Source organism: Oppia nitens, unplaced genomic scaffold (genome assembly GCF_028296485.1).
Source record: "Oppia nitens isolate AA-2021 unplaced genomic scaffold, nextdenovo-longstitch-racon4-pilon3 scaffold2_pilon_pilon_pilon, whole genome shotgun sequence".
Lineage (NCBI taxonomy): Eukaryota > Metazoa > Arthropoda > Arachnida > Sarcoptiformes > Oppiidae > Oppia > Oppia nitens.
The window spans coordinates 2,553,024-2,567,216 of NW_026533210.1; the positions used below are offsets into that span (position 1 = coordinate 2,553,024).

Sequence of the window (14,193 nt, forward strand, 5' to 3'; positions counted from 1 at the left end):
TTTATTCATATCTTTATTAATGATGTCTTTCAGTAACTATGGTAATAGTTTAGCTTTGACGACAATTATCCAGGTGGTTATTACATATGTATGAATGATTATTTTGTTATAACAAATATAACAATTAATAACATTTTTGTAATCAATACACAAATCAAAAAAAAAATTAATTCTATTATTATTTTTATGTTATTTAAGATAATTTGCTTTAAATAATGATAAACTTAAAAACACAATAAATGATTTAACTTATAATATGCATTTTAAATAATTAAATTTTTATTTAAAAAAACAATATTATGATATCTATTATTATTTTGTTATTATTTAGAATAATTTTATGATTTATTTGTAAGTAAAAAAATAATATTTAGTATTTTCTATTTTTTACTGGAAACATATTTTATAAGTTAATTAATTATTAATATTGACATTTTGTTATTTAAAATTTTGATATATAATTAATTTTTTATGATAATTGTTAATAACTAAACAATTATAATATTTTTATAAGTATTAGAAGTTAATTAAATAATTATTATTTTTGCTATACTGTACTATTGCTTAAATTATTTCAATGTAAACCTCACTATAATTTTGCAATTTATTTATCTATAATAGTTAAGAGATGCTAACTTTAATTTAGTTTATTTATTAAAAATATTTAGTATGCTTTTAATAATTTTTTAGATTTAAATTAAGAAACTTAAGTTTTAAATTTTATTTTAGATTAATTTTATAATATACAAATAAAAATATTTATTTAAATAAATATTTTTTGTAAATTACTTATACTTTAATTTTATTTATACTTATATACAATACATTGAAAAAATAAATTGTGTTTAAGTAGCCATAGTAATAGTTTTAATATTGTTTGACGACAATTATCCAGGTGTTACTGAAATAGCTAATTTTAAAAAATAACTAATAAATCAAAATAAAAAATAAAACTATAATTATTAGTACCTAATTCTAATGTATTGCATTATATAGTGTATATATATTATATCGTACAGTATATATATATATATATATATATATATATATATATATTGAAGTATATTAGATAATATAGTATTTGGATATAATTATTTGTAAACTCAATTATATTTATAGGATTTTTAAAGTAATATAAAAATTTATTTTATTAGAGTATATAAAATTGCAAATAAAATTTTTATTAAACAATAGTTTTAATAGTAATTTATTCAATAATATTTTTCAAAATATTTTATATATTTTACTTTTCAAACAAGTGATGGCAACTCTAGTCTTAGTTTTTATTAGTTTTTGATTATTATTTATCAGAAAATTTATTAGCAATTATAGCAGTTTTTTTTATAAAAATTTAATAAATATATTTTTACAAATAAATTAATTTATAAAATAACCTTTTTTTCTCATGTCAACCTTGATAGTTTATTTTTTTTGATTAATTTTATCCTGGTACATTATTTTAAATTACATATGTTGTTTTTATAAACTTTTTATTATTTAGCAAATCATTACCAGGATCTTATCATCATCAAATAGTCAAATTTAAAAAAATATATATTAATGACAATGAAATGTTATTGAATATATTGAACTAATTTTAATTATAACTACTACTATATATTAATTGCTAAACAATATAATTTATTTGGTTTAAAAATATGGTATTACTTAATGTATATTTAAATCCGGTTTGTAGTTAACAACTATTTAGACTATAAAATAAGGGATTATTTGTGTTAAAATTACTAAAACTAATATTTGTTTTTTTAGTTTGTTTTTTAAAACATTTTTTCTATAGATTATAGAATTTATTAATTATACTAAATTTTTTTTTAAAATGTATCAATTTATCGGATTTGTTGTATTAGTACTATTTTCAATGGTAATCTATGGTAAGCATTTCAAAAATAAAATAATTCATAGTATTATGTGTATATATCAAATATAATTGCTGTTAATAAAAAAAATAAATATTTAAATATTTAAGCTCAAAATCAATCAATCATACAAAATAATACGGGAGGCGGCACTCAAATTGCCGGCATCGGTACCAATAGCTCGACGGGTGTTACGGCCACCGGTGTTACCAATAACAATGCTACACAACCGGCGGCAGCAAATACTGGTACTACTGGTACTAACGGTCCCATTCAACCACTAGTACCGCAAACTGTCAATAATCCCTACTATTATTATTATCCATATTATTATTATGGCAAATAATGATTATTATTATACTATGATAACTAAATATGTTTTATTTATTTATTTACTTACTATTTATTATTTTTAATTAAGTTTTAAATTATGTTTTATTCAAAAAAAAAATATAAATAAATAAATATCTTATAAATTAAGTTAAACTAATTTTGGTTTTTGATTGACTCTTACTCTCTATACTATACTGTATATCATCCAATAGACGATTAAATTAATATCAAACTTAAAACACAAAATATATAATATATAATATTAGTACAGAATTATTATTAATATTAGTATTATTTGATTATATATCAAACAACAGTGAATAATGATTTTGAATTTGATGTCTAACAGAGAAATGCCAAGAATTTTATGGCCAAATGAAAACTCATTACTCGGGATCTACTCATCCCATAGATAGACATCAATGAAGAGGACGAGAGATAGAGAGAGAAAGAAAGAGAGAGAGAGAGAGTCAGAGGATATAACATATCATATAATCGGATCTTTGCTAATGATTTGACAGTTTTAAAGACATGACATTAAAAGATATATTATTTTTTTATATATACTATATATATATCATTGATAGATAGATATATTAATAATATCTATAGTATACTATACTTAACGCCTATTAAACCATTAATATGAAGACAAGTGTATAGAGTGTACAGTAATGTCAAGTCTGTGCGTCCAATCGTATTCATGGCTTTTCCAACTCAAATGGTTGTCCATTAGAGACGCCGTTATAATATTATTGTCTTTAAATGAGTGACACAACGTTATAGAGATGTCTAATGAAATCCATATTTTATATTAGGATTTCATATCACCCAAAGTTTTACCCAAAACACATACACACACACACAGTGTATATTGCATTAAACCCCTTAAAGTATATACACATATCTTATCTGTGATAAAACACAAGCCATTCATTGATTCATTATTTTAACCATTAATTCAAACCATTTATTATATATATATTATATATGATATATATTATTATCCGTCATTCAAGTTGTATAAATAAATTCATTAATTTATTAATTTTACGCTAAGTTTATGCTATAATATACAGTATATATAATTTGGTCTAATTTTATACAGAAATTTTTAATATTAGCCACATATTAGATGTTCAAAAAAAATTTAAAAGTAAAACATTATAAAACTTTTATATAAAACTCTCTAACTGTTGTTAATTAATTGATTAACTAACTCACAAAATTTTATTAATATTTATGATATGGATATTAATTTCAATTATCAATTTAGTTGCTTGCTAATATTTAGTAAACAAATTTTTTTTAATTACCCTGCTTAACAGCTGGCCCGTTAGCTCAGTTGGTTAGAGCGCCGTGCTAATAACGCGGAAGTCGCGGGTTCGATCCCCTCACGGGCCATTAATATTTTTACTAATATTTTATATTGTTAATACTTATTTTTAAAAACTAATTTATCTCAATCTCTATTATTTTTATATAACAATTATATAAAAACAAAAATAACTTACTCTATATTAAATCAATTTTAATAATGTTTTTTTTAAATAATATTTATAAGTTATTTAAATAATTTTTACTAATATTTTAATAATTTTCGTTAAAAAAATTAATTTGACTAATTGCTATAATTAATAATCATTAGTATTATTTAATTATTATTTAATGCTATTATTAATATTTTTTTTTAATTAAAGTTAAATACTATTTATAAATTTTGTTATTTTAATCATATAATAATTATTTATTTACCATTATATCTAATAAACTATGATATAATAATAATAATATACTGTATTATTTGATTTAATTATTCATTAAGAAAATGTTTTTAACATCAATTTGTCACTTATTAGTAGATTTATAATTATTTGTTAGTTTTTTTTCGTTTCTTTATTAACCATACTTTCCAATTGACTAAAAATGTTTCACTAATTTTGTTGTTGATTATAATCAATAGCACATATACCATGTCATTCAATCTTAAACTTAATTATTATTAAAATCATATATATATATATATATATATATTGATAAAATAAACTCTACATATCCCTGCATACTGTGTGTAGTGTTATTTGAGACAACAGTATGTGACTGACTAATGATTTCCAGTGATGTCAGTCAGTCAGTGGTAAAAAAATGCTAAAAATTTTATCGTTACCTACAAAATAAAACTCATTACTTGAGATCTATTATTTTGTGTGTGTGTGTGTGTGTGTGTGTTGTGTGTGTGTGTGTGTGTGTGTGTATAAAGATAGTGATATATATATATAATGATATAGCATATCATCGGATCTACTGTTAATGATTTGACAGCTTTAAGACACGACATTAAGAAAATTATTATTTTTACTCATAATATAATAATATCATATCATATCATTAGATAGATATATAAGTTATATCCCTATTATAATTGTAATCTATTGTTAAATCTTTATATATTTTTTTTGTTCAAAATACTGTATATTCACAACTTTACAACTAATATTGTAAAAACATGACTGACCATTAGCTAATGTTTGGGCTATTGTTTTAATGATAACAAATATTTTATTAAGTTTATATATAGACTATTGTCTGAATATTTTCAATGATTGTAAAAATACCATTACATTATTTTTTGAAATAATTTAAAATGAATTCTTTATTATAATTTAAATTTTTAGAAATATTTGATTCAAATACAGTAGTAATTTAATTAATAAATATACAAAAATTTACTACATTTGACATATTTTGCATAGTTTTATAGTTGAATAAACGATATTATATACTAATGTAAAATAATTGCTATATAATTTCAATCATTATTTTAAAATTATGTTTTAAATCTTAATACATGTATTAGTGTTTGATAATAGTATTATATCTAATATATACAGTAATTATAATGAAATTAAAGACAATTTGCTAACAAAAAAAAGTTTGAAAAATAATTTTAGTTTTAAAACAATTGGATTTGGCGGACAATAAAATATATGTTATATATATATATATATATATATATATATTATTAGTTTTTTAGACATAATCCTGAATAACATATTAAATAAAATCAATATACAATAAATTATATGTATGATAGTTATAGTATATATTATTATTATTATTATTTTGCAAAATAAATAATCTGTTTAAAATAATAGTAATTTTTGGCATATTTTTAACAAATAATTTTTTATGATATCATTATTATCAACGATGATATACAATTGATCTCTCACCCACTCATTCATTAACTCATTCACTCACTCACTCACTCACTCACTCACTTACTCGCATAGTCTCTGATCTATAATATCTAAAAGGCATAACTGGTTATGTCATTGCCGTTATAGTTATTTCAAGAAATATTTTATTTTTATTTCTCCACTTTTACACATATTTTCATTGCTTTCAATAACATAACAATTGTTTCGTATAGAAAATCTTGTTTTTGATATTATTTGAAATTATTATTATTATTATTATTATTTTGTCTTCAATTCTTTTAGATTTAATATGAGAACCCTATTGTCGACGTATTGTAGTGTAATGTCATCTCTTCTCTTGTCTTATATATATTTTTCGGATTTTGTTTCGCAGTCTCTCTCTCTCTCTCTCTCTTTCTCTCTCTCTCTCTTTCTTTCTCTCTCTCTCTCTCTTTTTCTCTCTCTCTTTCTCTCTCTTTCTCTCTCTTTCTCTCTTTCTTCTCTCTCTCTCTCTCTCTCTCTCTCTCTCTCTCTCTCTCTCTCTCTCTCTCTCTCTCTCTCTCTCTCTCTCTCTCTCTCTCTCTCTCTCTCTCTCTCTCTCTCTCTCTTATTTTTTCTCTCTCTCTTATTCTCTCAAATAGTTTACAAAACTTAAGGTCCAATGAGTTCATTAAATTGGATCCTCAAAAAAAAATCTCCAAAACTACTCGACACCCGACAGTACACACACAAAAACACCCGATTTTTATCTCTTATGTCTTAATATTGTTCAAAGATATTGTCGACAAATATTTTTCCGCACAACGACTTTTGCCATTTATTTCTATACAATAATTGACTCCCAATTGTATGGTTTGTCTATTGAGGCTATTTTTAGGACAGCCTTTTTTAAAAACATGTTAGTTATATATATATAAATCCATGTTATTGTGTGTAACACATGTAAGCAACCAAATAATTAACTTAATAATAATAATAATACTAAAACTTTTTAAATTGTCATTGTTTGTTATTTATGTTGAATTTGCTAATTAACACGAGTTTTTTAGTGGTATTTTTAAAAATTTAATTACAAAAACATGTTACGTCTATATAATTTAATTAAATGCTTAAACACACACACAAACAAAACTTACTGTTTATGTGATATCTATAACTACATATAATACTTATAATTTTTTACATATTAAATATTTAAATTATGTTTAATAAAAAAATTAATATAATTATTTTTTTGATACAGATATCATTAAGATTAGTAATTTTTATGAATAAAATTCAATAAAATTTGTAATTTTTATTTTCAATTTAAAATTTTTTGAGTTTAGATTGATTGTAGATTTTAGACTAAAGTTATAATATGTTTAAATATTTTTTTTTTAAAAGTTTAATAATGTTTAATAGTTTGTCACAAAAAAAATTATTATTGACAACACATTAGCTATCGATTACTCCATTGAGTCCTAATAATAATAAAGTCTTCAATAAAAAAATAAGTGTCTCTTTTTGAGTGTTATAATCATCAAAATAAAATCCATATAACTATTACTATCAACGATTACATTTGATTGCATGTATTGATTACATGTATGTGTTTTTTTCTATTTATATCCAGATTATTTGTTAAATAAGATTCATGTTATAAATATTAGATTTGTAAATATTTACATCAAGTCATATATTTTTTTAAAAAAAATTATATATTAATGTTTAATATCAATAGATAAAAAAAATAATTTTTAATTATATATTAAGAATCTAAGAATTAGTAGAATTTAGAAATATTATATATTTTTTTATAATTTGTACTTTATTTTTGTATTAACTATTAAAGTAATTTGTAATTATATTTTTTTTGAACGTATAGTAATTAGTATAAATAGAGTATAATTTTGTTAATTAATCAAAATTATAACATAGTCTGCTAAATATTTATAAACAATATACAGTAAAGTAATTTATACAGTATTATCATATATTTATCAAAATGTATATTTTTTATATTATACTATAATTCATTATACTTAGCAAACAAATATAATACAATAAGCAATATATACTGTTTACAATATCTCAAATATATATATTATATATACAGTATAACATCAGTAATATTCAATCATTTATCTCAATAAATGTATTATGAATTAAATAGAAAAAATATGGTACAGATTTTGCACTTATTTGTTATTTTCAATAAATCATTTCAAATTGAATTATATATATACTATAGTGACTAATATCAGAATTCAACAAAAAAAAATCAAAATTGATATTTATATTACTTTACAAACAAACAAATAAAAATAACACCGAAGTTTTTAATAAAAATATTTGAAAAATATAGTTTTTAAAAATAAATATATATATTGTATTTTCAGTAACTTTTAAATTTTATAAGCCATAATTTTTTTTATTAATTATTTCCAGATTTTAATCCTATCAAACAAACAACAAATAATTTGATATAATTTTTTTGCATAACTATTCAATTGTTTTCATATATTTTAGAGAAATAAATTATATATATTACTGTCATTTAATTTATTGTATTAAAAAAATATTTTATCGCTTTATAAACATAAGCCAAAGTTTTTTTCCGTCGTGTCGTGAATTATTTCATTATTAGAGAGAGATTAATAATTAATGAAAAATTATTATTATCTACACATAAATTTGCATATTTTTGTTGTATATTATATATAAATTATATCTTTTAGTGAGTGCAAAGAAAAACTATCAAAAAACTGCCATTTCTTACTTAAGCCAAACACATAACACACATACAAATATATACTGATATATCGTATATATATAAATCAATTGAAAGACTCATATAAATATGTGTCTAAATTGAATGCATTTTATGGTATTAAGTGTGAAGTATGTGGAGATAGAGATAGGGCTAAGCAATGGCCAGTCGTATAGCGAGCGAGTGAGTGAGTGAGTGAGTGAGTGAGTGAGTACTCAACCTTTAAGCCAACATTATATATGAGTTAACTGCCAGAGACTGTACAACACATGTGAAGAGAATATACTGAGAGAATAGTTACCATTAGTTTTTAGCCGGCGCTCAGGCAGAGAGTGAGCCACCAATGGTTTATACTGTACTTCTAGTATACATGTAATCGCAATCTACATTATACTGTTTACTACTGCACTCATAGACATATAGTCACAGTTATTCTGTATATGTACTGTACATACAGTTTTCAGTACATATACCCTTACCATCAAATAATGTGTGTATAAATACAGTACTATTACTACTACTACTACTACTACTACTACAGTATTGAATGCATTGCTTCGCGTTTTTCACTTTTAGGTTCACTTAAAGTCTATCTCTAAACGAGTGAACATTGAATTCTGTATTCTAGTAGTTGTTTGTAAGCATTGTATTCCAATACAGAATATTCTGTGAATATATTCTTCTATTTTCAAAATAGATTTCTAATGAAAAATTAATTTCTAAAATTGTGTAATAATAATAATAATAGCAATAATTTTAATATATTTAAAGTTTAATAAGTTTTTTTATTTATTAAAAAATGTATTTTATTTAACGATTATAATCTTGTATTAACTTTTTGTTTGAAATGTTTTAATAGTTTTTTTTGTTGATTGTTTGTAATCTGAAATAAAATAACAATTTTTTTTCTATGAAAGCGTTTTAATTTCTATATATTTTGTTGTTATTATTAGTAGTACCGGTATTATCAACAACATTATTGTCAATATGTATTGTTGATATCAATGATATGTCTTTATTTCCACACAAATAATAACTAATTTTATTTTTATTTTATAATATAAAAATAAACTTTTGAAAAACACAATTTTTTAACGATAACGACAACAGTCAAGATGTTGTTGTTGTTGTTTACATAATAATATTAATAATAATAATAATATCACACATAGTATTGTTTGTGGGGATTAAAAAAACATGTCTTAACTTTTTTTTGAATGAAAATTATTCATGTGATTAATGATTTTGAAGTTATTTTTTTTGAAGCAATAAAAAAATCATGTAATATAATGTATAATTTATTTTAAGTACTTTAAAAGAAAAATATTAGTTTAATAAATGCTTAAAATTGTTTTGTGAACATGTCGTCTACGATTAAACAAAACTAAATGTTAATTATTTTTACATAATAATAATTATTATAATAATAATTTTAACTACAGTAGTTAATCTTGCTAGATTAGTTTTGATTTAATAAAATGTAAAGTTCAATTTTATTTAAAATTAAAAAATAGCAAAAATACATTAAGAATAATAATAATTATTACTATATTATATTATTCAAAATAATATGTTTAAATGAAAATCAAATAAACTAAAAACTAAAAATAAAAACAAAATATGATTCAAACAGTGATAACATTGTTTGTATTGTTAAACATGTCTCGACTGGTAAATGGTGTCGATTACCAGCCATCGGACAATCTATCGGTACGTCAGGTGAACACCAAATACGGTGCTCTACGGGGCATATATATGTCATTTACGCCAAACAAACAATCGCATCCATCACTATCATCGACATTCAACAGTATAACACTGGCCACCATTGAAGCCTATCTGGGCGTACCCTATGCCACACCGCCGGTCGGTTCACTGCGATTTATGCCGCCCGTGACGCCCACCCATTGGCGTGGCATCCGTTTGGCCAATCGGTTGTCGCCGGTGTGTCCGCAGAGGATACCGCTGTCGGCACTAGTTATGAACAATTCGACCGAAGCGCTCAAACGGATGCCATTACAGAGATTTGAATTCATGAGAAAAATGATTCCCCAACTCATCAATCAATCGGAAGATTGTCTTTATCTTAACATTTATACACCAATTGTTGATCCAATACAAGACACCATACAATCTGGTCAGTCATATCTATATATTTACATATTTACCTATTGTTGTTAAGCCACATAAAGTATTGACATATCTACCTATAAAAGTATATATATTTATATATCATATATTATATACATACTGTATATCTAATATTTATTCAATATATATAGATATTTATTATATCTGTTTTATAAATGTAAATGTGGTGCTGATATTGTTTGCGATATTTTATATATATATGTATGTTTGCGCCACGTTTTTTGTTGCGATAATTTAAAATTTATTCACAAAAAATTGTTTAAAATTTTTTACAGCATTTATACAACATATATACATATATAGTACAGTACATATACTGTATATACTTTAAATATATCATAATATTATATACTTTTTGGTTTAATAGATATTTTTCTGAATATTTATTTAAATGATTATTGCAGTCATTTTTAAAAACTGTGCTATTATTTTATGAAGCCTTGAAGTCATTTGAAATAATTAAGCGCTTATTTAATTTTAAATGAGTATCACTTGAAAATAAAATTTTTATAGAAATTTTCAAAAAGAAATAAAAGTACATTAAATATATAAAACAATAAACAAGAAAAATCTTATTTTTATTTTATTGAAATAAATTAGCACTTAATAGCACCAAATAGTAATGTATAATACAATATATTTATATAAATATATAAAGATATTATATTCAAACATTACATAAGCGATATATTATTATTTAATTAGTTTTTATTAATAACTATCTTATTTGTGTTCTAACAAAATAATTATTATTATGTAGTAATAATTAATATATAAAATATTTTTATTGTATTTTTGTAACTAAAAAAAATAAATTGTATTAAATTGATATTCTATTTATCATTAAAAATTAATTATAATAAATATTATAAAAATAACAATTATCTAAACATTTTGCATATAGAATCAATGTATTACATAATGTATTGTTTAATAATTGTATTACATGTAATGAAACAATTTTTTTTTAATTACATTTAGCTAATTTTTTATTACAATCTCACACATTATATAAATATATATAGTATTATTATAGTATTACAATATTGAGAGCTAACATTTGAACAATTTTTTTTGTGTTTTATAACACATATATACACTTATACTGATTTAATTAAGACAATAGCAGTTGTTTTGAAATTACACGACAACAACAACGAAAGAAAAAAAAATTGTTCACAAATTTGTTGGTTTCAATGAGTTGTATAACTAAAGAAGTGAAGGAGAGAGAGGAGAGAGAGAGAGAGAGAGAGAGAGAGAAAGAGAGAGAGAGAGAGAGAGAGAGAGAGAGAGAAAGAGAGAGAGAAAGAGAGAGACTCTTTGTATGTATATTACTGTATTAACACAAAGACTTCTTGTACTGTATTTTTAAGAAGAAGAATAATAAGAAGTATTGAAGACTAAGAGTAACATTATATTTAACAAAACTCTTGCCGTTAGTGTGTATCTGATGTGTAGTATTCAACTCTCAGCGGTATTTTTTGCTTTCATTTTCATTGACTTTGCCTCTCTTTTCACGCAAAATATATTTATTTTATTTTTGAGACTAAACTTCATTAAAAGGCATACATTTATAGTCTAAGCCTCTCTCTCTCTCTCTCTCTCTCTCTCTCTCTCTCTCTCTCTCTCTCTCTCACACACACACACACACACACACACACATTATATTGTGTTATATTAAGTTAAATGTGAAAAATTTTTATGTTTAACAACACTGTTGTTGTTGTTATAAAATGTAGACAATAGTGTCAAACCAGTGAAAGGTTTTTCTCTGTCTCTCTCTCTCTCTCTCTTTCTTTAAACAAAGTTAAGTTAATAATACATATTGAAGTCTCTGTGAATTATATAATTAGTAATAAAATCTATGGCTTCTCATTGTTTCAAAGGTTGTAACCATTATATTAAAAACCCAGACCGCTATTTGCCATATAATTTATAGCTTTAATTTATTACACTTTTCAAACAGTAGTCAGAAGTTATTTCAAAAAAATATATATAAAGTGAAAATATTTTAATGATTGTATGTACAGTAAAATGTAAATGTAATATAGTTTAAGTGTTGAATTTTATCATTTATAAATATAAAAATACTTCATTATCTTTATTATAGTAATAGTTAAAACTCTAATATATTTAATGAACTACTAATTATTTATTTTCATTTTAAAAATAGAGAGTTGATAATTAAATTTATATATATATCTATAATATAACACTCAAACTTACACTTAATGTTTGCATATTTTATTATTATTAAAAATATAACACATGTTTTATAATCATAGACGTGACTGAACTTTAAATTTAAAGATCTATTATTATTTCGTTATATTTTTCTAGTATCTCTTAAATGCATTACTTAAATAACAACACACAAAAAACTGGCATACAATGTATATTAATAAATATATTGTATATTTAAATAAGAAAGTTTTTTTTTAATATATATATAAAGAAGTATTTCATTAATTATGTCCGAGCGGTTTTCTTAATAACTTTTGATTTGGTAGAGATAAATTATTTCTGTAAAAAGTTTATAATTTAGTTATTTACGCGTGATAATAACCACTTTTTATTTTTAAATTTAAATCACGTGATCACATTTTTAACGGGATGTTTGCAGACCACTATGTCAAAACCTAATCTATAAATGATAAGATAAAAATTTTATAGCAAATTTGTAAAGCTTAAATTGATAATTTATGGGAAGAAAATTTTTTTGAAATTGGTCAAAGAATAAATTTTCTATGGCTTTTCAAACTTGTGGAAAAACACATTATATAAAATATTCGAAAATAAAATGACGTTATTTATGGATAGTAGACAATTATTAGATAAAGATTTTAATACTATTACTTTTTCTAAGAACAAAATTTTTTTATGTCGAATATTTTTTTAGATAATCAAATTTAAATAAAAATTACATTATCATATTACAATATTGCGTTTTTTAGTGTAATTTAATTATCTGAAAAAATATTCGACATAAAAAAATTTTGTTTTTAGAAAAAGTAATAGTAGTAAAATCTTTATCTAATAATTGTCTACTATCCATAAATAACGTCATTTTATTTTCGAATATTTTATATAATGTGTTTTTCCACAAGTTCGAAAAGCCATAGAAAATTTATTCTTTGACCAATTTCAAAAAATTTTCTTCCCATAAATTATCAATTTAAGCTTTACAAATTTGCTATAAAATTTTTATCTTATCATTTATATATTAGGTTTTGACATAGTGGTTTGCAAACATCCCGTTAAAAATGTAATCACGTGATTTAAATTTAAAAATGAAAAGTGGTTATTATCACGCGTAAATAACTAAATTATAAACTTTTTACAGAAATAATTTATCTCTACCAAATCAAAAGTTATTTAGAAAACCGCTCGGACATAATTAATGAAATACTTCTTTATATAAAAAGTCAAGTTTTGAAAAAATTATATAAATTTATATATTAATACTTATGCAATAAAATATAAAAAGATTATATATATATACTGTATATTGTAATACACAATACGTAAACAAACACAAAATACTGACATGACTTTTCAATTTTTTTGTTGTTGTTGTTAATGCAAATTGAAAATTTTAAAAACAATATATTTTGTTTTATATATAGAAAAAAATTAATTTTAATATAATCTAATAATAATACTGTAATAACAATAAACGCATAAATCCTGAATCTTATGTTAAAAATTTTATTTATGAAATATCATGCCTTTATATGCGTGTGTGGGTGTAAAACAACAACAACAACACCAACAACAACATAATGTATTAAAAAAATCTTATTTTGATTAAAATTTATACAACAATATATAAATTTTTAGAAAATTGTTTCATATTTTGCCAATATTTGGGAAAAACAAA

The 14,193-nt window shown here is 22.0% G+C and overlaps 1 protein-coding gene and 1 non-coding gene across 3 annotated transcripts in view; both read left to right on the top strand.

Annotated features, from left to right (window-relative positions):
- Positions 1 to 3,540: 3,540 nt before the first annotated feature.
- Positions 3,541 to 3,614, top strand: Trnai-aau (transfer RNA isoleucine (anticodon AAU)). Its single transcript has one exon. It is a non-coding gene; the product is annotated as a tRNA-Ile (tRNA).
- Positions 3,615 to 9,805: 6,191 nt separating this feature from the next.
- The window catches only part of LOC128956211 (neuroligin-4, X-linked-like), a 41,812-nt gene continuing 37,424 nt past the window's right edge, over positions 9,806 to 14,193 (top strand). For both annotated transcript variants that reach the window (XM_054301899.1, XM_054301900.1), the window contains exon 1: positions 9,806 to 10,299. In XM_054301899.1, coding sequence (XP_054157874.1) covers positions 9,822 to 10,299 — 478 coding nt within the window. In that variant the 5' untranslated portion in view covers positions 9,806 to 9,821. The remainder of the gene's footprint in view (positions 10,300 to 14,193) is intronic.